Raw genomic sequence first — 23,024 nt, 5'->3', positions numbered from 1 at the left:
CGATTTTGAAAGCGAAAAAGAGGGGTGCGGCAAAACCGCAATTGACTGGTTCGGCAGCTGACTGGATAGGAAACCTCGATAATGTATCAGCTAAAACATTTTGCACGCCAGGGCGATAAACGACTTCGAAATCATAGGGCTGCACCCTGAGTATCCACCAGAATAACCGGTCCGGTGGGTTTTTCGCTGTTAGGAGAGATTTAAGTGCAGCGCGGTCTGTCACAATTTTAAATCGAAACCCTGGGAGAATGTAAAATTTAAATTTTTGAACTGCAAAAATTGTTGCGTAAAATTCTAGTAGCGTTGCGGCATATCGGCGTTGCGTTGCAGATAGAGTTTTTGAAGTATACGCTATATGTTTTTCTTCACCATCACGAACCTGAATGAGAACGGCGCTCACTCCAACCTGAGAGGCGTCTGTATGTATTTCGATAGGTACCGATGGATCGAAGTGTGACAGAATTGGTGCATTAACAAGCGCAGATTTCAATTGCTGAAAAGACTGCTATTGTTTATCTGACCAGGTGAAACGCGCATATTTTTTTGTTAGAACAATTAATTCTTCCGCGAGATCAGCAAAGTTGGGAATAAATCTGCGGAAATAATTTAAAAATCCTAAAAATGAACGTAACGACTTAACATTTTCGGGCGGGGTCATGTTCTTTACTGCGTCGATCTTTGCCGCATCGACAGATAAACCATCCGCTGTGACAGTGTGCCCGAGAAATTTAATCTAAGATTGGCTAAAAAAGCATTTTTCTGAGGTTTTAAAATGAGTCCAGCCTCTCGAAGGCGTTGAAAAATTAAGGACAAATGCCGTAAATGCTCGTCGAAAGTTTTGGAAAAAACGAAAAAGTCGTCGATGTAAATTAAGAGAAAAAGTAAGAGGAAATCCCCTAACAGTTTAACGACCAGGCGGCAGAAGGTGGCCGGATTGGGCTGCCTAGATTCTGTTAAATTCAAACATATTCAAACGTTTAAACGTTGGACATAGTCGTTTCGCCACTGATACAAGATTCCGGTATTTTGCACACAACAGTTGCACCAGGTGGAGCGCAATTAAACAAGTGCAGTTTTACGTAAAACTAAAATCAGACCGGAGCGACCCGTTGACGATACAGGAGCTTGCAGAATTGTACAATAAGGACAAGGTTGCATTGGTTAAAAGCATCATGTTTATAGGCGCAGCGATTTGGGACACCCCACAATTCGGGTTTTGCTAAAAAAGAGGAAATAACGGCAATGGTGGAACAGTTAGGAATGCGAACGGTATTCATAATCTTAAGCGCTGCTGACTTGCACTGGTACTAGCTGCGTTTTATGCCACCGGGTGGATTGACGAAGGGGCAAAATCTAAGAGTTCTCTCAGTAAGCTGTAGACGCCAATAATTGGAAAAGCACACATATTTCGAGGCATGGTTTAATCAGAAAAAAATTAGGTTAATTCTCAAACACCTGTTGAATCCTTTGCTTGATATAACAGACTATAGCTGTCGTTATGGGATCAGCAAAGGGGAATCCTACATTTCCATGAATTTCTTTGGTTAGATAACGCAATGAATATGCCAACTGTAACGAACACCTATTTGTGTTATAACTACCAGCAAATAGTTGAAAACTATAGCTTTTCATCAGTACGATCTTCACTCCACTGCTCTGGATTGTTCCTGTTGGTTGTCCCTGCTGACGAATCGTGAACACTAAGTACGAGACAGCATAGTAGCGATGACGTAAAGGGACCCTAGCGAAACTGGAGCTGAACTGAGCCGTGTGGGTCGGCGGCAACGTGGAGGGCAAAATAGAAGTAACGCCCGAAAATTCAATTCCATCCTGCAATTGCCCTTTTCTTATGGTTTCTGCCAACAAGCACAGCAATCCCCAATTATTGTGGAATTTCAAATCCGTTTTGCCGGTCAAAGCAACAGACAACGCGCGATAAAGACAGTTATGCACCTCTCTGCGCTTACGGTTCAGTGACGCTAAAGTGCTTCATAAACGCGCTGTAGAAGATTTGGCTCACCATTATCTGGACGCTGCTTGAAGCTACTGTCTCGTTAGGTTGCGGTGCTACCCTACGCTGAGCAACGAAGGTGTGGTACGCCAAACTGTTGCACTCGCTCATAACCTGCACTTGCAAAAAAAACAGTTAACCTAAGGAGATAAACCACGTGAACGGTCGCACATCCTGCAAGCATTGGGCCAAAATCATGTTTGTTGTTCTTCACATCAGAAAAATCTCCCTTGGAACCCCTGACGTCTTCGACTTTCCCCTTAACACTGAGTTTTAGAGGGAGAATGGCGAACTATGGAGTGAATGTGGAAGACTGGCTGCAGCTTGATTCATCCTCGCTTTCCGCAAAGCGATCACCGCGCGCTTTAGCGAGTGACCGAAACCTGAAATCTTCCGTATCGGCGTGCGAGCCTTCAGTCTCGTCCCCTGCGCCAGAACCCATGAGCACCCAAAAAATTTCCCCAACAGTCTGGTCCCTTGTTGCGGGTCTTCAATCGCTGCTGGATCACGATGCTGTATTTGCTCTTAAAATTTGAGGAACAGAACTTTTAGGTCCAATGGGAACATACATAATTCCATAATTTTTTTTAGCGATCGACGTTGACGTGACCAAATCTTTTTTAAGTTTTCATCGTGCACATCGTTTTCCCGTTGCCGCAAATGGTCAAGGGAGGGATATAGGATGGCCACCTGGTCGATAACAAAATCAACATTTCTCGATTTGTTGGCTAAACTGAATGGCTGAAAAACTTGATTTTTGTTGTCGTTTTTCTTCAGGTTTTTTACATGTTTTAGATCGTCAAAATCTGAGAGTACTCGGGGCTCATCCATCGCTTGGTCTGTGCTAGATGGAATTTCGATGTGCCGTGGAATTTTTTGAAAATCAGCATTTTGTCGCACTCGCAGCTCAGTTAGCATTCTGACATCGGAGAATAGCTTTCGCCCGGACTGGGGCAAATCTTCACGGGATGCTTCTTCGTACGCGTTACGGATCACATGGTCTTTGAACGTGGGCGGTAGATTCATGTACAGAAGCACATCAATTCCTGCCCAGCGTAACGTCTCTGCCGCATCAATCACACCTTTGAATGAAAGAGAGATCGAATATAAAATCAAAATTGAAAATTTTCTATACCTAGTTACCATTAACGATAATAACTTTTGCATCGGATTCCGATATTGAATTTTCAGCTTCTTCCCAATTTGCGGCACCAGGACATCCAAAAATCCAGTAACCGCCCAGTCCATGGTATCGGGAGTCGCTTTCTGAGTCCTCAGCTGCGTGGCGATTCTGTTGGCAGTAGTTTTATGTCACTTATATCGACGAGTCGGACGTCTGCTAAACCCACACCCGCTCCGTAGACCAGATGCGATAATGAGATCCGACGTTTCCCAACACAGAAGGCCCGTAACGCAATCCCTCCATAAAAACCATTAGTCACGAAACCATTAGGCTTTACTTGCACAAGGCCGGGTAATTTGACAGATTTGCTGGTTAGCTGGATTTCGGGGGGGGGGGGATACCACACATTCGCGCAGCTTCATCTAGAGCAGCACAATACGCGGCAGGTTGTTCTACCTGCTCTAATGGTATGCCCATAGATGACGAATGTTCTTTTTCGGATTCTTCAGGATCGTCTTTACACTGCCGGTAGGTGCTTGGCTTGTCTAGAATTTCCTCCCTTCGTATTCCTTCATCACCAAAACTAATGGCAATCGCTTCATTAGGCCCGACATTCCCTCCCCAGGGCCTAGTGTATGCAGCCGACCGATACACGGATAAATTCACGAGCCTCTTGCACGGCACACTTCACTAGGATACCGTGCGCGCGCAGTACTGAAGTAAAGGAAAGGCGATTTTGTGAAAATAGTTGCAAATATCCTTGCATACTTCAAGGTCGCGGTATTCCTCTGGGAAAAGTTTTTTAAGCTGATTGTAGAGTTCTGCATTATCAATGAAAAATTTTATTCCCAATTCGATGTTTAAAAAAAGTTAATTTCCTTACTCCAAATCAGCGCTTGCGTTTGAGGGCTGTGTTCGAGTTCCACAAACATCCAAACCTTTCCTTGCTCTCATGAGTGAACAGCCAATTGACAGAATTTATCATGGCGCCTACGTAATGCATGGCAAATCCACTTCCTGAACTTCCAAAGTAGATGTATGGTTTGTTTATGCCGGCCTTTACACCTCGTCCCTAAATACTATCCACATTACGCAGTACACATGGGATCTCGAAGCCGGGAAGCCTGACAAATTGCCAAAAGCTTTAAACATCACCAATGGAACGCCATCGCTGATATAACTAGTAACAATTACAACTGATATCGCGTTGCCGGAAACAATAGGGTACTTGCCCAGTTCATTCGCTCTAGGATGGGTCATAACTGAGAAAAATTCAACAACCACTTCGGGGAGACCTGGGAGGTCGAGCAAGGTTATCTCCTGGACAATTGGCACCATGATTTTTGCCTGCTTTTGAATTTTCGTTTCCCAACATGCGGTATCAACTTCATGGTCTTTTCCGTCATCGGAATCACAAATTCATCGGACACTTTCTGCATTGTTTGGCGAGAGTATGTAAAATCTCCAGCTGCTTGCAGTGCTTCTTCCTTTAACTTAGAACTTATTCATTCACTGAGATACTCTAAATATTGTCGCGGATTTTTGCTTTGAAAATTAGCGAAAATTTTGCTTTATAATGAGCAGCGCACCTGATAACCGCAACCACCGTCGGACTCCGTTTAAGTTAGACGGAATATCTGCGGTGTGACTGCACATATTGCACGGGAAGTTGGAGAAACTCCAACGGACGAGGAAATTCCACGTTTAGATCCGGCATCAGTCTACGGAGACATCTTGATAACGATTTACAAAAAGTGGTTGAACGACATGCTGCACTCAGTGTACTGTGCCGTTCTGCAATTTCGTTGCCGAATCTTGCCCAGAAAGAGAGAGTTAAACTTCATGGGAATTTATGTTTTCACAAAACCGAAAATGCGTATCCTAAAAAAAACGGGTTTAGCGGTAAATCCGCATCATACGCCTGTAGAGCCGCTTGAAAATCAAGATGGCTAGGAATACGCGCTGGGTCACGCATCATGAAACTCGGAATTAAGTATGTCAACCTGGACAACACTTAAAAACGCATTCTAAAACGAACTTTCAGCTGTTCGATAAGGTGCTGAATAAACGGCTTTGCCAGCGCTTCTCTGTAATTATAATGAGGTATCTCTTCGGGTAGCTTAGGTCTCGTTGATTAATGCATGTGTTCCGTCCTGTACACATGGGGTGAATGACGATTCTGCCTCCTACAATATACACAAAGCTGATCGATTTTTTTTTAAATTTTAATTAATTAAATTTTTTCCTGAGGAAGGTGTAAAGTCAGGAGTACGTACGTACTCGTACGCTCCTTGTTTATGTTTTGCCCTTAGAGCCTTTTTCAATTCCTTCATTTATGTATGTTTTTTTTCTTTTGTCGGTTGTTGTGGTTGTTTGGTTATTAAACGCATTTTAGTATTTGATTTCGGTTTGCCATTGCAGCCTGTAATGGCCTTGCTGTTCTGATCCAGAGGGACCTGCCAGAAGGCGCTTTGGACATCCCACTTTGCTATTGCTGTACCCAATGCCGGATAGACTATCACAAATTGTCCAGTCGAATTGGCCGGATGAGACCGAGACATTGATTTAGGAAGTAGTAGAAGTCAAATCTGCAGTTTATCAGTTGGAATAAGTTTTTCTTAAAGCTGCAGTAGATTTCCACATCATCGATGTAATCACCAAACGGCTTCCAAGGCGCTTACCATTGCCGAACAAGAATCGATGCCAGTAAACCTGGATATTGACCAAGATGATGGTGCCTTAACGGTATCTGTTCAGTTAAGCGCCGAACCAGGAGGTCATTTTACAGAAGATCTTGACCTTTATACACCAGTCATTGACGAAAAAAATACTAACTTAGGTAGCTACAGCTGCGGTTTATGTTAAGTACGATTGGAATAACGCAGTATTTCCTATTGCACGATCCGCACGCCTTCCTGACCTCAACAAGTACGGTTACCATTACGGAGAATTGGATTAACCTTTAGAGGATTAAACGGGGCAAGCAGCGGAACCAACATACTGAACAATAAAGCGCAAATCCTTCATCCTTAACTCATGAATCAAGCAGCTAAGCATTGGCAAATTAACCGCTTGTGTATATACGTAAAAAATGCCGTAGTGACCATTCGTGTGAACGGCCGTTTCAGTGCCCCTGATGACCTGAGACTACCAGTAACGGACCTCTCGCACTTACCTGTTAGGAAAGAAACAATTACTACATGCGATATCGATATCAAGATTGATAGATTACGTGCGCACCTCCCCAGTTTCCGTCCGATGAACGGATTGCGGTAGGAAGACAGTGGCAACAATAAAGGGATTTTGATTTGTCTGTCATTAAACTCATTATTGTTACCTTTTTTATGCTTAAGTTTTCGTACATCCGTTGCCTTTGATAAGGTATCTATTGAGATTTCGTCATATTTCTCAGTGCGAGGACTGAGTCAAGGGCCCGTTCTCTATGACACTGCGGTTTCCATTTCGTCGTTCGTTTGCGCTACTTATGCTCATGCTCTGGCTTCTCCACATATCGTGATTTTCTTTCGCCTTTTACTAAAGAAAACCGTGTGGAGGAGCCGCTATGAGCCGTATTAAATTTTTGGCTTCTCTAGACAGAGGTACAGACAGGTTTTTAACTTCTCTAGACAACTTCGTCTAGAGTATCCCTTTTGCCTTTTGTGTTTTCCGATTTCTTCTTGGGAATTTTTGGGAATAAATAGTGAGCCCTGCCATTTCTGGTTCGAACCAGATTGGCAGGGACAAGTTGTTCAGAGGAACTGCAGATAATCTCCAGTGTACGAACTGCCCTCGGTTCTCGCAGCATCTTTCGGTGACTTTTATTCCCTCTGTTCCTTACTCGACTTCATACTGCCCGAGACGTACGTCGGAACCCATTCTTGTCGGTTTAATGGAGTCGTCAGGACGCTGGAGCCTCTGCTGCGGGAGCGATTGCATGCGCCGTGAGGTGGGACATTCTGGGGCGTCTGAATGTTTTGCTTCGAGTGATCTGGGGGCTTGCCCTTATAACGCTTCGCGTTTGGCCCTTTTAACCAGTAATCTCGTCAGCGCGGCAATCGGTAAACCCCTAAATCCTGCTTTTATGGTAAATGCGGCCGAAGAACGTGGATCTGTGCTGCGGAGTCTGCTTACTTCTGGAACTCACACTCACTGCGCGTTGGATCGTTTCATTTCGTGGTTCATGTCATTGGGGTATCGTGGAGCGAACGTGGATCTCCCAGGCTCTGGAGACGGATGGAGGAAGCGCGGACGTTTGCGGTCGGATTTTTCTGGTGTTATGCCCGAAGCAATCTGGGGGCTTGCCCTTACAACGCTCTGCGTTTGGCCCTTAACCAGCGAGCTCATTGGTGTGGCACCTGTGGATTCTGGCTGCTTGCGTCTGTAGTTTTTTTTGTCGGCCTCTGTGTTTGCTAGGTTCGCGAATATCGTAAATCATCTTAATTGTCAGTTGTTTTCACTTATGTTGGTTTGAGCATTGTCATGTACGAAAAGTAATAGTGGCCATGTGGTTTGTTTTAATATCCGTACAATAAAGTAAAATGCATGAAATACTACACACGTTGTAAACATGCTCCGTGGAAAAGAAATCCACCCATAAGCCAAAAAGAATAATGAAAAGAAAATGAGCGATATTATGCCACCGACGAAAAACACTTATCCGATTTAATCCGCGAAATAACAAGAATCAATATGCCAATATATCCCCAAGGAAACAACGCCATATTGATATGAACGATGGATCTTCTCGAGAATCTCGAAACGCCTAAACGTGCCCCTTTCTTCTCACATGGATGAAAGAAAGCGAAAACGAGAAACAGGAAGACAGTGGTGTTTTTTCTGCACGCACGAGGACGTGCGAATGCAAAAAAAGGACAGTGTGAGATTTCTTTCACAGTGCACCGATGATGGAACTGTGTCTGTGCGTTAGACTTCATATGCGACAAGTAGAAATCGTACGTTCAGAAATAATGCCTTGGAGCGTTTGAAATGTAAGATGCATTGAGTTAGCGCCGCGTGCTGATACGGAACCGTATCCTGTTTTCCTATTTTCCGCTGAGTTCATGCTTACCAAATTTCTGTTCTTGTCAAACGGCTTATATGAGTCGATTTAGACTGATTGCATGATCATCAGTTATCCGACGAATAAACAATCATTCATACGTGAGATGCATCACAACGCTGTCGCTGTTTTGCGACCACTTTCCTAGTCGTACTGAAGAGTCCTTGCCGGTATATTACAGGACAGACCGCATACTCCTCGGAAAAAGCAACACAGGAAATTATCTTAATTTTTCTTAGGACCCAGGTGCAGCCAGACCTCCACAGTAAAAAGCCGTCATAAGTCAGCATTTTGCTATCAGGATGATGCGGAGAAAGAGAAACATACATACGTCCAGTTATTTCAATACGATCATCATTGCAGCCGCACACCACTCTGAACTTGAAGAATTATTCCGACCAAACTTATATTTTCGAGGCTGTTACGTTATGTTTGCACTTACAGGAGAATTTGCATACATACCATCGTAATTCATGACTTAGATTTTGCATAGAAAATAAACTGCTGATAGTCGGCACCAGGACGTTGGCCGGTTTCAGGCGTTCTTGAGCTGCGAACGCCCGCTCGCTCCGAGTAGTGATACCGTTCAAGAGAGGTCGGAAGCGGCAGACTGGAAGTATGGACCGGATGGTAACAGTTTTCATAATTGTATTCCTGGCTAGATCATGCAAGGTACTCTAATGCTAGATCCAGAATGGATCCAGAGACGGAAACAGAAACGGAATCTATCCCGTGGAGTGAGCTATGCGATAAGTATAGCGAACTACGCGGAAACACGAAACGTCGCACCGCTAATAGCTGACTTTTAATAATATTGAAAATTCCGACAATCGAAAAATCAATAATGATCGGCGCAGCTCGATCGTAAAGCGTGGAGCCCGTTCAACAGTGTGTATCACTGTGCAGCACGTGCTATGCCGCGCCCACTAACAAAACGTAAGCCAATCAGAGGCGAGACACAACACAGACACGTAATCCAAAGGCGTAGCGCCACAGGCGTAGCGCCGCTGACGTGAACGCTAGTGATCCCGGTCTCACATGCCTCTGGGGGGATGCCGAGCTCCTGTGAGGCTGGACACACTCCCGAATCCACGAGAAGACGACGGTCGCCAGTGTCTGTGCGTGCTCAAAAACATCAAATTCTCTTATTCCATTTTATCACATCAATTCCATAAAGGCACAATTTCATTTAATACGATGTGAATAAAGAGATCCAATTATAAAAATACTATCAAAAACCGATCAACAGTTAAACAGATCAACAAAAGTTTTTAATCGAATGTAGACTAGGATCCTTCATTTCTGACTCGTAAAGGTCACAGGTCCTGTCTACCGTTTTCCGCACATTGGCCCATTCCGCTCTGTTGAGCAATCCTGCGCATCCGTAATGCGACTTCATCACAATCCGCTTGAGAATCAGGTGCGTATCAAGTACGACTTAGGAATACTGCTTCATCTTTGGAATAAGGTGCGTATCAATTGTACGACTTCAAATGAGATCCATAAAGGTCATGGAGGAACGTCATGTAGACAAGCGTAGTTCGCTTCCTCCCTGGTAAAGGTCATCCTTTGTTGAGATGATCCGTTGAGATGTGCGACTCATTTCGGGTTAATGGTCCCAAAGGTCATGCGACTTCTATTCCATTACGGTGACTCTGTTAGTCAATTGATCCCAAAGGTCATCCGACTTCTCTTCAAATTTCCGTTAAAGGTCATGGAGGGACTTAGCCAATTTTCTGCGGCTTTCAAGCACTTCTTTGCTTGCCTCCCTGGTTAAGACTTGATGTGACCTTTGCGTCGCACATCCAACTTCAACATGCCTCGAGCGGCCAGAGTGCCGGCGAGTTTACCGTAGCATCTCTGATGGGGCCGGCTAGTTACCGCATTGAGTTTACCCCATGAAATTTCCACATTTATTCTTTTACTCTTGTTCGCCGCTTGTGGCTAACATTACTACGAGAAATCCGGCTTGGTTACCGTAGTTTTTCTCGTTTTAATTTTTACACTGAATCGCTTAAAAAGAGTGCCGGCACGATTTACCGTAACAACTCTAATGAGGCCGGCTGGTTGCCGCATTAAGTTAACCTCATCAAATTCCACCTGTTGTCTTTCTCTTTTTCGCCGCTTGTGGCCCACTTTCGTCTTCAAGAGATCCGGCTTGATTTAATACCGTAGTTTCTCTTGTGCATTTATAACACTGAGTCGCTTAGAGAGGAGGGCCGGCTAACTGCCGTAGCAACTCCCTTGGGGCCGGCTCTATAGACCGAATCAATTTCAACCCCAATAGATATTCCACATGATTTCTTTAGGCAATTCTGTGCTATAAACGCTTGCAAACAACAAATACACGAATACAGTTAGTGCTAACATGTCACATGTCACGCCCTTTTATACAACACCATGTTCATCTTTGTGACGTACCGACAAAATGCCGTAAACGTCCTTTTAATAGTGTGATCCTAACGATCAGCACTATTCCATTTCATTTGAATCGCCCTCGCCATCTCTTGGCGGGCGTTTCTTAGCACTTTCCGGTTGGTTTCGATCAGATATTCGGTCAACTGGTTCCGTGGGGTCGACTTCCATGACCTTTGACGGGTCAACTTCGCGCTGGCCACGACCTTTCCCTTGACGACTTCGCTTAACCCTTTCGAGTTGATGGCGTGCGTCATTTTCTTCCAGCCGCAATCTTCGGTTATCGGGGTCGTTAGCTAATCGACGTTGCACATCAGCGAGATTATCCCGAAGCTGCTGGTTCCGTATACTGCGTCGTCCCATCTGATTAGGGGCGCGTTCCGGACGTCGGTCGCTTTTCTTCACCAGGAATTCATCGATGTACGTTTCAACTCCGTCCACTGGTTCGACATAGTCACTGCCCAGGGAATCTTTGATCTTATTAATCCTTTCTTCAACTTGGGAGGCATGACGCTGTGTCAAGTTGCCCTTTTCCATTCGTGTCTTACACTTTTTCAGCGCCTTTCGAGCTGTATGCGCTATGCTGATATGTTCCATTGGTTGCCCCAATTTAGCGACATGAGCTCGGAAAAATGGTGGGATATCGTCTCTCATGGTATTGGATACCAACTGGTTCTGTGTCTTATAGTGTGCCAGTCGTGCAGCGAATACCTTCTGCCCCATCCATTTTGCGGCATAATCTTTAGGATCCACCTGCAGTCCTACTGATGCCCTGGCTGCGAGCAACTTGAAAGCCGGGTTCACATGTCGCAAAACAAACTGAGCTACATATTCTTGTCGTTCGGGATAATCTGCGTAGTAGAACTGGGTCATCCCGATTGGGTCGGTTGTGTCTAGTGGCACATCCAATAAGTTCAAGTCCACTAAGCTGTGTAACCCGTTCCGTCGAATAGGAAGATAACAATCCCTGACTGAGTCGCGGGGAATATACAGTCGACGAAAAGTTCCTTCACGTAACCCTTCTCTGATATCAGCCGCATAGCCCAAATCAAGTAAGAATTGGCTCAGCTGTCTCAGAATTGTGCCAATTTTGTTAGCTTCCACCGAATCCGATTCAATTCCAAAGTATCGGCAAATTTCGACCGTTTGCTCATCGATATCAGTCGTATTGTATTCCATATCAATACATTCTGGACGTCGGTTGTTGAATCGAGAAGTTGTTCGTCGATCCGTGTCGCGACGATTATCCGGTTCACGTTGACCTTCTAGTTCACGTCGCTCTCCTGACTCAGGCTGCGACGGCTCATCACTCGCCGGTGTAGCCGGTTGGAGGTCGCTATCAAGAATCACATTTTGTCGATGGGTTACGCTTTCTTGAGACGCTTCCGCAACCGAACTGGTCCCTTCCATCAAGTCGTCTTCTTGAACGGCGCTTCCAATTGGATCCACCACATGGACTGTTGACTCCATTCGCTGATATTTCGGGGGTGAATCTTCCCGCTCTGCGCTTGATGACCTTTTGCTTGCGCCCGAGTCAAAGGTCGCATAAAATGCGGCTCTCTGTTGCCATCTTTTATCGTGTGGGTCGGGTGTTCGATTCCGCGTTTGTTCGCGTCTTTTGTCCCATGACCTTTCGGGTGTTGACATTCTGACATTGCGGTTACAGAACGCCACTCCCAACGGCACCTGATGCCCTTGCTTTTCAGGCTCTGTACGAAAAGTCTCCGCACGCCGTTTCTCTTCGCGTTCCCTCGTCGCTGCCAGAATCTTTGCCGTGTCGATCTTTCGCTGGATATACATTTCTGTTATTTCATCTCCGCGGCGCACCCATCCTCTTCCGCCACGGTAATCTCGGTCGCGGGAATGTTTGCGTGACCTTTCGCTGTGGTAGTCGCGTGTCCTTTCACGAGAGTGTTCGCGTGACCTTTCTCTCCGTCGTTCGGAAGTCCGCTCATGTTCTCGGGAGTGTCCGCGTGACCTTTCTCTATACGGAGGTGATCGAGGTCGGATGAAACCTTCATCCCGTTTAAAACCTCTGAGTGCCTGGAGCACATCACTCTCAGTTTGGCGAGATTTACGTAATTCGTTCATTTGTCTTTCGACTTCCTTCTTAATATACGGCGCTGGGGCGAATCCGTCTTGAAGTCGTTTTTTCTCCCGCAGTAGCGCTTTTAATACCTCGTCTGGCATGGCAGCGGGGTCTTTCATTATCGTTTCAATTTGAATAATGAGGGACTGACGGGTAAGCTGCGCTTCCTCTTCGTTTAGGCTGGTTGTGGGTACGGCTGAACTCGACGTACTGGGCAGCGCCTCTCGTGCAGCCTGTTCACTTGCTCTCTTATTTTGCGCATTAATTTTCGCGCGGATTTCATCTTCCATTTCCTGAACTCGCATCTTCTCTTGGTCTTCTTCGAACTTCTTCCGATACGCGTCCGTTTGTGGGCATTTCAACGGTTCCAAGGTGTCATCCCAACCAGGTTCATTATTCCGGATCGCTTCCCGATAACGATCCTCAAGCAGCATTCGCTCTTCCACTGGGATGCTACCATAGTTCCTTGCACTTATCAAGTTGCGGAAGACGTCCAGATTCCCACGTTTGGCTTCCAAAATCCCAACGAGTGCAACAATATGTGGGTCCTCCAGCTTGTGAACGCAGGTGTAGCATGGGAACTTCTTATCGACCCTTTTGTTATTCCGTAAACAGTCCGGACACTTTGAGTTATAGCCCGTAGACTGATAGATGTCTGCCGCCATTCCCGAACGTTTAGAAGTGGCTTGACCTTTTTGTGCCATCTTTCTTCTTCAATCTGCAATTATAAAACAATCCATCATAATAACCTTTTCACGTTAGTCCTTTCCATTCCTATCCGTTATCAAGGCTTGCTATCATTTTTACGCCTATTCCGACTGAGCTGAGACTTTCCTAGTTCCTGCTGCCTTTTCTATCACTGTAACGTGGTGACCTTTCTCACGTTATCAGCACTCTCTGACTACTGTGACCTTTTCTATTAGTCCTAGTACTGCTTTCAGCTGACCTTTCGTAACACTTTTCCCTTTCGTTTTAAACTATTTTATGCTTTTCTGCAATATGCAGGGTTCATTACTCGCTGCATATCACACTTGTCCCGTTCACTCGGATTCCTTCGCCGGTGGTTTGTACGGTTTGAAGTCGACCCGTCCATCTGGATTAATATGAAGCACGTTTTCTGCGATCAAGGCTTCGACGGCATTCTTAATCCACTCTTTATCGCTTTCAATATTCAGCTCTCCCAATTCATAATGGACGGCCATGAAGTTCGAAAGGTCATTCCATGACGCTCCATTGGTACCACCGATGGCGTCCAAAGCCACGTCTGTAATGGCTATCTTCCAGGCCTCCAGTTCCATTTTCAGTCTGGGTGTTCGTTCCTGACCCTGTTTCGGAAGGTAGTAGACAACCTTGTTGTCCTTGTTGTATTTACATCCCAACTTTCCTTCCTTATATGCTCGTTTCAGGGCTCGTTCAGTCATGTTGAGTGACGACCTTCCGTTCGTATTTATTGCCACTTGTCTTTTCAGGTCTGTACCAAGCATTTCTTTTTCTCGAATGATCTGAAGCGCAGCCTGGACTTCGTTCCATGTACGATTGTCCACGTCCAATGCTGGTCCTAGCGTGTAATCTGTAGCCTCCTCTCTTGGCGTACCGCTACTCTTCTGGGAGGGTGCCGAATCCGTTGGGTCAGTTGTCGCTGTTTCGTCAATCCTCAGCTTTGCCAATGATCCTGATGATGAACCCGCCGATTCCGGTTCTGCTGTCTTCTTTTCCTCTTGTGGCAAAGTCTCATAACCTCCCACTTCACCTGCTGACTTCGATCGCTCTTTCTCGAAGACTTCCTTTAGTGGTATGAACAATGATTTCTGAAACACCTGGCGCGCAGAGGCCGCTTCTGCTTCTGCCGCTGCTTTGTCCATCGGGAGCATGACCTTTTCTTTCTCCCGCTTTTCTCCCGAAGTCTCGTGACCTTTCGGTTGAACTTCTGCGGCGGTTCCAGATGTTTTCTGACCTTCTGACTGTTCGTCTTTTTCTGTCACAGTTCCAGAAGGAGCCGTTACTGTAGTATCGTCATCACTTCCCGATTCCGAGTCCATTCGTCCTTTTGTCTTCGACGCTTTCGGGGCTTGTGATTTCAGCCTCGCCGCTTCTTCTTCAGCCGTTTTCTGTGCAATCTAATCCAATATCGGAGTTGACGGGTCTCCGCTCAATGGAACTGTGACCTTTTCCGTATCCTGACTGTCAGACATATGACAGTGGATCTGTCTTTCCGGTGGTATCAAACCAACTCTCGTGTATCGGATTGGATGTCCTTTATTGGCGTTTGTTGTAGCAAGGACATTCTGTTTAATCAGTCTCGGCAATACACGCTTAGTTGCCGTATCGATTTCTTTTATCATTCTGTTTCCATCGTTCCAAACTGCGTTGATGTGTTGGCTGATCCGGTGACTCGTTGACCCTAACGGGCTTGTCATCCCTGCGGTTGCCCTTTCTACTCGCATTGGGACGGCTTCGTTCGGCGTTGTCAGCGCTTTATCCGAACTAGCTGGTCTGAACAACTTGGCCTCATACGAAAAACTCGGGTGCTTCTGTATAAGTTTTCCTGCGTTCCGCGCGAATTCCAGTACGACGTCGAACTTTCGTTTAGTGAAGCTACGACGTTGTTTCTTCAAATATGTCTTCAGGCCCGCTTTGAATTTGTATGTCACCGATGCTGTTCTTATTCATGTGAAATTTTTCTCAGCTCCGTTATACGCGTTGATGATTTCATCGACCGTGGTCAAATTATCATCACCAGGACCATCAAATTCTTCATCCGAGGTGAAGTCCAGTTCGCTCTCTCCATCTGGTTCAGTATAATTAACCAGCGCCAATGCATCGATTTCCGTAACTGTCTTGCCCTTTCCTTTGGTTCTAACGGGTTCGCTCTTTGCTTTTTTCCCTTTATCCAAAGCCTCCGCTAGACTTCTTGGTTCAGTAGTCCTTGATCGTGTCGTTTTCGAATCCGTATGTGACCTCGCACTAACCGTCGAAGTTCTTGGAAGGCTCACTTCCGATGCCTCCGATTCACGCGACGTCTCCCGTTTCGCTTTTTCGCGAATCTGTTTGTCCTTGCGCTCTTTTGGCGTGGATGCAGAGATGACGATGGGGACAACTTGTTTCACTGCTATGACCTTTCCTCTGGGTTTTGATGGCTCTGATGTTGCCGATTGGATGACTTTCGATGACCTTTCTTCAACTTCGCCGACTGACTCATCCAGTATTTCAACATCATGAGACGCTGGTTCATCTCTTTTCTTTGATCCTTCCCTTTTCTTCTTCCCGGTGCTTGTGCTATCGCTTTCATCACCGCTCTTTTTCTTCTTGTCTTCTTGTTCCTGTCGTTCCATCTTATCTTCTTCTTCCCTTCGTTTCTTGAGAAAATCACCTTTCTTAACCTTTTCACGTTTCATAGCTTCTTCCAATTTAAGTGCTTTCCTCGGTTTGACTTTTGAGGGCTTTTTATGCTTGTCGGCCGTTTCTTCGTCCTCCTCGGCTGAATCCCCTGCCGAATCGTCATCATCTTCTTCTTCGTCTGATTCGTCCTCCTTTGACGATCGTCTGGCGCCTCCAGTTTTGGTTACGTTTGCCGATGTGCCCTGCGCCTCTTCCGTCTCTCCGGCTCCGCCTTCTTGTGCCGGGGGCTGAATTTCCAAATGCGTTGTCTCTTTCAGCTGTCCCTGTGAGACGACCTCCCACAAAGGGTTTTTCTGAGCGTCATAAAACACCGTTTTGTATGACCCGTTTTCCATTCGTCTTGTGAGTCGGAAATGCGCTTCGTCGATCTCCGCTCGATGTCTCATCATGCTGATCAATGTGCTCGCTTGAACTACCGGATCTTCCCGGTCACTTTCAGGTATCAGATTCCATAGCTGCTCAATGGCCGCTTGGTTTGCATTTCGAGCGCTCTCGTCTGATACATCCCATGGAGCATATGGAATCGGGTCTCCTGTTATTGGGTCTACTATCACCGCAGTTATGGTTTCCGTAACTTCTCCGTTACCAGCGTAAAGTCTGAGGGTGACTTTTCTGCTTGTCGCCTCTGTATATCTCAGGATCGATTCGTAATCATCTAACGATCGTTTCTTTGGGTCTGGATCTGCCGTCGGTTTAGAGCGGGTCCTCTCTTCGGTCAACAATTTGCCGTCCACAGTGTATGTATATGCCAAGTGGTCATCATTTGTGCCCACTTTGATACGGATCCGTGCATCTTCTTCGTTCGCAACTTTAGATACCACGTGCTTCATCATCTGAATAAGAACTCTTGGGTTATGACGTTCTTCCGGGGGAACAAATTGTAGCGCCTCGTTGACTACCGTTTTTGATTCCTCCCCAATGGCATCCTTAACTGACCTATCCGCGAACGGATTATACGAGTCGATCTCTTTATTCGTTTTCTTATCGACTATACGCGCCGTGACCTTATATTCTTTATGGTCTGTCCCAGTGTATTTGGCCGTAAAACTTCTACACTTCGGGAATCGAATCTGACCTTCTGTTCCAACCGGCGTGGGTGGCGCACTCTTTCTACCCACTGGGACTGGGCCTTGGTTTAGCTTTATGTCGTCGTGACCTTTTGGTACACTGCTCCTTTGTCAGTTTCTTTTGGGCTTATCGTTGGTGACCTTACTCTTTTTCCACTCTTCGTGGCTCCGCTAGATGGTTCTGTAACCGAACTAGTGCGTCCGCGTACTGATCCTGCGGTCGAGCTGGCCCGTGACCTTTCTGCTCGTTCAGTTAATTCAGCATCAATCTTCTTCTTTGTTGCCAACAGGTCCTCATCCGTCATTTCATCGACTGGGGCGTCTTTTTCAGCTATGGGTTTGGATGGTCCCGCAGCGCTGGTAGTCGGCATCTGTCTTGTTTCCGGGAACACTTTGAGATATCTAAGGATCTTTTCAACAGTCTCCGGCCACCTTCTACCGTTTATCGTCGGATGATATTGCCACATCGATGCAACTTGTATTGCGTATTCCTTGCGCTTTGCTTCAACCTGTTTCGTCTTATCTTTCATGGCAATGTGGCATGGTTTGATAACAGCTTCCAGACTGATTAACTTTCCGTACCATGCGTGTTCGTCTTCAACTCGCATGTGGATCCTGTAAAGGTCGCGGCATTTCCGATTGAAGTCGCGAATGGCTTCTAAGTCGGTGTCCGTCAGTTTTTCCCTTTTATCCACAATTAAATTCAGGTTCGGGTCATCGTCCCTCAAATCCAAAGGAAGCTTCGGTGCGTATTCATGTATTGAGGGTTCGCCTGGGGGCGTGAGCCGTAGTCCATCTGGTCCAGTCTGATCCAGGTTGGGACCCAATGATGGTAGAATGCCTCTCGGTCGCCTTCCTCCTCTGTGTGGCGAATTAGGATGAGGGCGCTGCGCTCCTAGTTGCTGCGGTGTTCTCATGCGAGGCGTTCCTATGTCCGACAATGACAAGCCTCCCGTCTCCGGAAAAGGCGGTAATATTGGAGATGACCTTTGTGACTGCACTGGAGTCACTAGCATTCCGCTGAATCCTCCGTGTCCCGTAAATCGACTCGGTGTAGTCTGTTGTGGTGGCGGCATCAGCATTCTCGCCGGTCCCATTATCACCTGCGATGGTCCCGCCGGTGGGTATACGATCCCGGATACGGTTGATAGCGCCCGTTGCTTGTCCCGAATACTGGGTTCCGGCAGGTGAGCCGTGGTGCACCCAGTTAACCGTGTCCTGGTAATTCGTCTGCTGTCCTGGATCGTGATACACGTAATACCCCTGGCCGCCGTAGTAACCTCCCTGAACTGTTCCGGGTTCATTTTGAGCCGTTCCCACTGACCACGTCGATCTTTCACCGTATGAGGTGTCGTAACCGTATTCCCCTTCCATTCTTATTGGTGTCGATGTCTTTAGTGGGTTTCCAATACTTTCCGAATCAGAATTATCTGAGTTTTGCCGTTCCAATCTTTCCATTAACTTTGCTTACCTTCTATAAAAATGAAACAATAAAGGTTAACTTTTTGCACAGTGGTGACCTTTCTTTTTGCCTTCCCAACTCCTATTTTTAATCTAGTATGACCCCTTATTTATGTCTATGTGGTTATTTGTTCTCGCGTCCTTTAGTTATCCGATCAAGGAGTTCTTTCTCGGCTGCATCCTCAGGTTCGCCTTTCTGGGTTAGCAGTTCCGTAGGAGTTGGTTTCTTCTTCTTCTGCTTGACCTTTCGCTCATTGATTGCTTTCGCTATATCGCGGCCCAATTGTTCTGCCTTTGTTTTGACCGCCTCTATTTCCTCTTTTCGCTTTTCTATAAGGTCATTCTCATTGCCGGTAGCAGTGCGTGGTTCAAAAAAATTCGAATCGCGCTCTGATATCTCAGCGCCAGTTCGCCGTTTCGAAAGGTCATCCTTATCTCCGGTAGCAGTGCGTGGTTCGAAAAAGGATTGTCTTTTCTCTGCCGTGTAGCATATAATATGCCGAATATCCAGTTGTGGCGTGTACGACTCTGTTCATCGCCGAAATAACATATGAGAGGTACTTGTTAAACTTTCTTTCATTTCCCGCTTTCAGGTATTGTGCCAAGCCATCCGCAATTGTCTGCATCTGCCTTTCAACTTGGCCTTGACCTTCTGGGTGGTATGCCGTTCCGAATGTGTGTTTAATCTTAAACACATTGGTGACCTTTGCTAATACTTCAGCTGTAAAGTGTCGTCCGCGATCCGTATGTAGGATGTGCGGTGCTCCGTGTACCAATATCACGTGCTTCACAAACACTTTGGCGAATTCTTTAGCCGTTGCCGTCTTCATTGGTACCGCAATCACGTATTTCGTCAGTTGATCAATAAACACTGCTATGTACTTATATCCGCGTTTCTTCGTTGGTAACAACGGTCCCTTTAGGTCAGCGTACACTCTGAAGAACGGATGTCCGACCTTTATCTCTTGCAATTTACCGGGTGGGCATTTCCTCGGTGTTTTACGGAACTGACATCCTTGGCAGGCGAGTATGTAATTCTTTACATCAGTACTCATTCTGTCCCAGTAGTATCGTAATCTTATTGCTGACAATGTCATTATATAGCTCTGCGGTCCTCATGCACGTTTTTTTTGAATCATGGACGACTCGAGCTCTACGTTAAGAGTGGGGAAGCCATTGGCTACCGTTTCTTGGTGCTCATTAAGCGGACAGTCATTTTAATTCGATTAAGCTGATATTTATCCACACCAACAACATCGGCCATATAATCAGCAGCAACAGCCGGAGTTGTCGTAGCGGCAGGCGCCGGCTCCCCAGTTCGGGCTAAACAACCGGGGCATCACTCTCCGCATTCAGGGCACAAGCCCTACAGCCGGCCTTGCGGCAGCATGGTGTCGGCGTCTATCCTGCTTTCACACCAGCCACATTCACCCTATTGTTTCCCCGTTATGACTTCACAACCGCAGCAGCCGGTCGGGCGCAGGCATTTAAACAGCAACTGGCCGGCGGCGCTCAGTCGTCGCGCCGGCATTCGCCGGTGGGATCCGTTGCCCACCAGGGCTTTGACGGCCGCGGCTGGCATGTGCTATACATCTTCCTGAATGAAACCCTCTACGATGTGAAAAGGTCAGAGTGGCGAAAGTCTTTTTTATTTTTAAGCTAAGTATTTCTTGCTGAATAGAGAAGTTTCTTAGGCTGGTATTCGGCACCAATGCCCATGGGGCTACATGGGATTTTCCACGCAAGGTTTTACGGGGTCTGGTAACTTTGTACGGAACCTACTTGCTGCAGCTGAAGTAGCACACTTCCCAGGGTTCCCACCCCACCCCATAGATTTTCCTCAATTACAGAGGGCCACCTTAGCCTGCAGAGTAGTTGCCGTTAGGTACCTGTAAGGGCACACTCTCGCCGATTTTCCATGCAGGGGCACGTCCGTAAAGGAAGGTGTGATCTAAGGGTGGGCCCCGGATATTCCCAGGGGCTTTCAGTATTGTGCCACTGTCTCGGGGGGGAGGGCTTCCGGCAGCATTCCGGTATTCCTCTACAACTAGGCATGCCGAGTCAAGCTGAAGTATTGTGGCTTTGGTTAGCACTCTGAATCGGAGAGGAAAAGTTCCGGATTTCTTTTGAGGGTGGAGCCTGACTTCTTATTGGCTTACAGTTATCGGAAAATTCATACTTTTTCGTTGCAAAATCGATTGAGGAAAACCATATAAAATAGCTATGTAGGGATACCTAAAATCAGTCTTAGTTCCTTTCATTTTCGTACAATTCTTGATTTTATTCTGCTTTGAAAATGGTTCATCACACAATTACTGTTCCTGTCTTCCACTAAGTGTACATCTGTGAAAATTATAGTCCACTAAGTGTACAACTGAAAAATTTTAAGGCGCTCAGTCTTACGCCTTATGAGTTATGATGGCAGTTATTTTTAGGTTTTTAGTTCGGGCAAAGCGATTTTCAGCGATGGCACTTTTGAGATGGAAGTTCGCACATTGTTAAAGCGATACCGTTCCCGCTTGACACAGCTTGGTTATTCAGCCACTGTCCTCAGCAAACGTATTGCAAATATTATAGCGACGTACAACCATCAACATCCTATTAACCATTATAAATCTGCAAAAGTCAACAGTCTTTATTACGAGCCGGAACTATTTGATGCAGCCAAAACGCGATACAATGATTTGGGTATCACGGATAAAGTGTTCAGTTCGGGATAGCGTATGATTTTAGGCGCCAAGGGTGTTAAAGCAGTAAACACCAGCATTGACCGCCTTAAATCCGAATGCCCGAATAAAATTGTTAAATGTGGAAAGGAGGATTTTTCCTTATTTTATTACAATGCAGTACACTGGTCGCACAATGCGGAAACGATTCCACCGGAAATCGACCAGTGTGAAGAGTGCAAAACGGAAGAAGAAGATGAGCCGATTTTCACTTTAACACAGCCTGAGAAACTAGTTGCGCGGTGTCCTTCAAGAACTGGCGACTCATTTACCTGGCCGGACGAAACGACGTTTTAAAAATTTCAGTTGATTTGCAAGAATATGAAGGCGTAACTTTATCGCTCTACACAAAACACTGTGCTTCCGTCCCAATCCATCAATTAAAGTTCAAACCAATTTGCGAGGGCTTTTGAAGATCTATAATCACAATATATTCTCAAGTAGTATCACCATACAGCTGGTAACTTGGTACGATCACTTGTTGCACAACACGACCGCGTTTATCTTTAGCGAGGCCTGCATTTTGAAACATTGCAGTTTTCTCATTTTACTTTTCTTCCTTGAGGCAAATCTGTCATTTATAATTTTGATTATACTTAGAATTTCCGTAACGGTGCAACCAGCCAAGGAAAACGAAGCCGAATATCCAGTCATTAAATTATAATGCAGAACGAGAGAAAGCCGATCACGCAAATAAACGTTCGCTGAGATTAATTGGATAAATACTTAGACTGTACTTCAGGGCACTAATTTTGTCTCCTGACCAGCTTACATCCATTTAACCGTTCGCCGTACTTAATGAAGTCGGTACTGTTTTTTCCCTTGTAGATCAAGCCGCGAATTTCGATTAGTTGGCATTCAACGTGCATGTATGCAGTTGGTTCAGTTTTTTCTTAGTACTGTACAGTAATCATATGTTAGGGGGAATAATGCGGGTGACAATTTGTCATATTTTTAGACTTTTAACTTTATACGCAAAATGACCAGATACGATTATACGATGTTGTCTCAAACTTAAAAATTTCCCTTCACTACTCAGTTATTGGCGCTGGGTCTCGCCTCGGTTACTCGTTAACACTATACAGCGCCCACACGCATTGGTTGCAGATCACGCAAAATGTGTAAATGTCGTTACACAAGGGATGGTTTCATTTCCAAGAATGTGCAGCACGAGAAGGGCTAAAGATTTCCATCTACGTTAAAGATTCCCTTAGCCAGCCTTCTTTTAATAATTTCACAATAGATATACCCCATATAGCCTACAGCAAGCGGGAAGAACATCCATTTGAAGATGTGAATATTCCAGCATAGGGCAACATAAACCGATTTTCACCCACTGGGAACAAATACACTATAGCAAATCAGCGAAAATATCGACGATTAATTACTCAAGCTAAAAATGAATCCAAATCTTCACACGTACTACTTCACACATACTTCACACTTCTCTATGACCCTTCGTCCGGCATTTGCACTACGTCCTGCGCCACTAGGCAGGCATTTTAACAACACCAGGTTACTTGACATTGCTTTTGATCAAAATGTCAGGTAATCAAATTCTCCCCGGTCTTTTCCAGTGGTTTTGGCGCCAAAAAAGGCAAAATCGAAAAACGGCGGTTCTGCGTCGATTTTTATGGGTTAAATGCACTAACACACCGGCCAATGTTGCCACTC

At 45.8% G+C, this 23,024-nt stretch overlaps 1 protein-coding gene and 1 non-coding gene across 2 annotated transcripts; one reads left to right on the top strand and one right to left on the bottom strand.

The window, feature by feature from the left end:
• The first annotated feature begins 6,624 nt into the window (after positions 1 to 6,624).
• LOC129596456 (U5 spliceosomal RNA) lies at positions 6,625 to 6,736 on the top strand. The gene has a single exon (XR_008691431.1). It is a non-coding gene; the product is annotated as a U5 spliceosomal RNA (small nuclear RNA).
• An 8,627-nt stretch (positions 6,737 to 15,363) lies between these two features.
• On the bottom strand, positions 15,364 to 16,482 carry LOC129596452 (nucleolin-like). The gene is made up of 2 exons (XM_055493727.1): positions 15,990 to 16,482; positions 15,364 to 15,485 (listed from the first exon to the last, which is right to left on the bottom strand). The coding sequence occupies exons 1-2, from the start codon at positions 16,480 to 16,482 to the stop codon at positions 15,364 to 15,366; spliced, it is 615 nt and encodes a 204-aa protein (XP_055349702.1).
• Positions 16,483 to 23,024: the final 6,542 nt, after the last annotated feature.

Source organism: Paramacrobiotus metropolitanus, unplaced genomic scaffold (genome assembly GCF_019649055.1).
Source record: "Paramacrobiotus metropolitanus isolate TYO unplaced genomic scaffold, Prichtersi_v1.0 Parri_scaffold0000090, whole genome shotgun sequence".
Classification (NCBI taxonomy): Eukaryota; Metazoa; Tardigrada; class Eutardigrada; order Parachela; family Macrobiotidae; genus Paramacrobiotus; species Paramacrobiotus metropolitanus.
The sequence above is the reverse complement of the archived record's forward strand: the minus strand, read 5'-3'. Positions and strand labels throughout refer to the sequence as shown.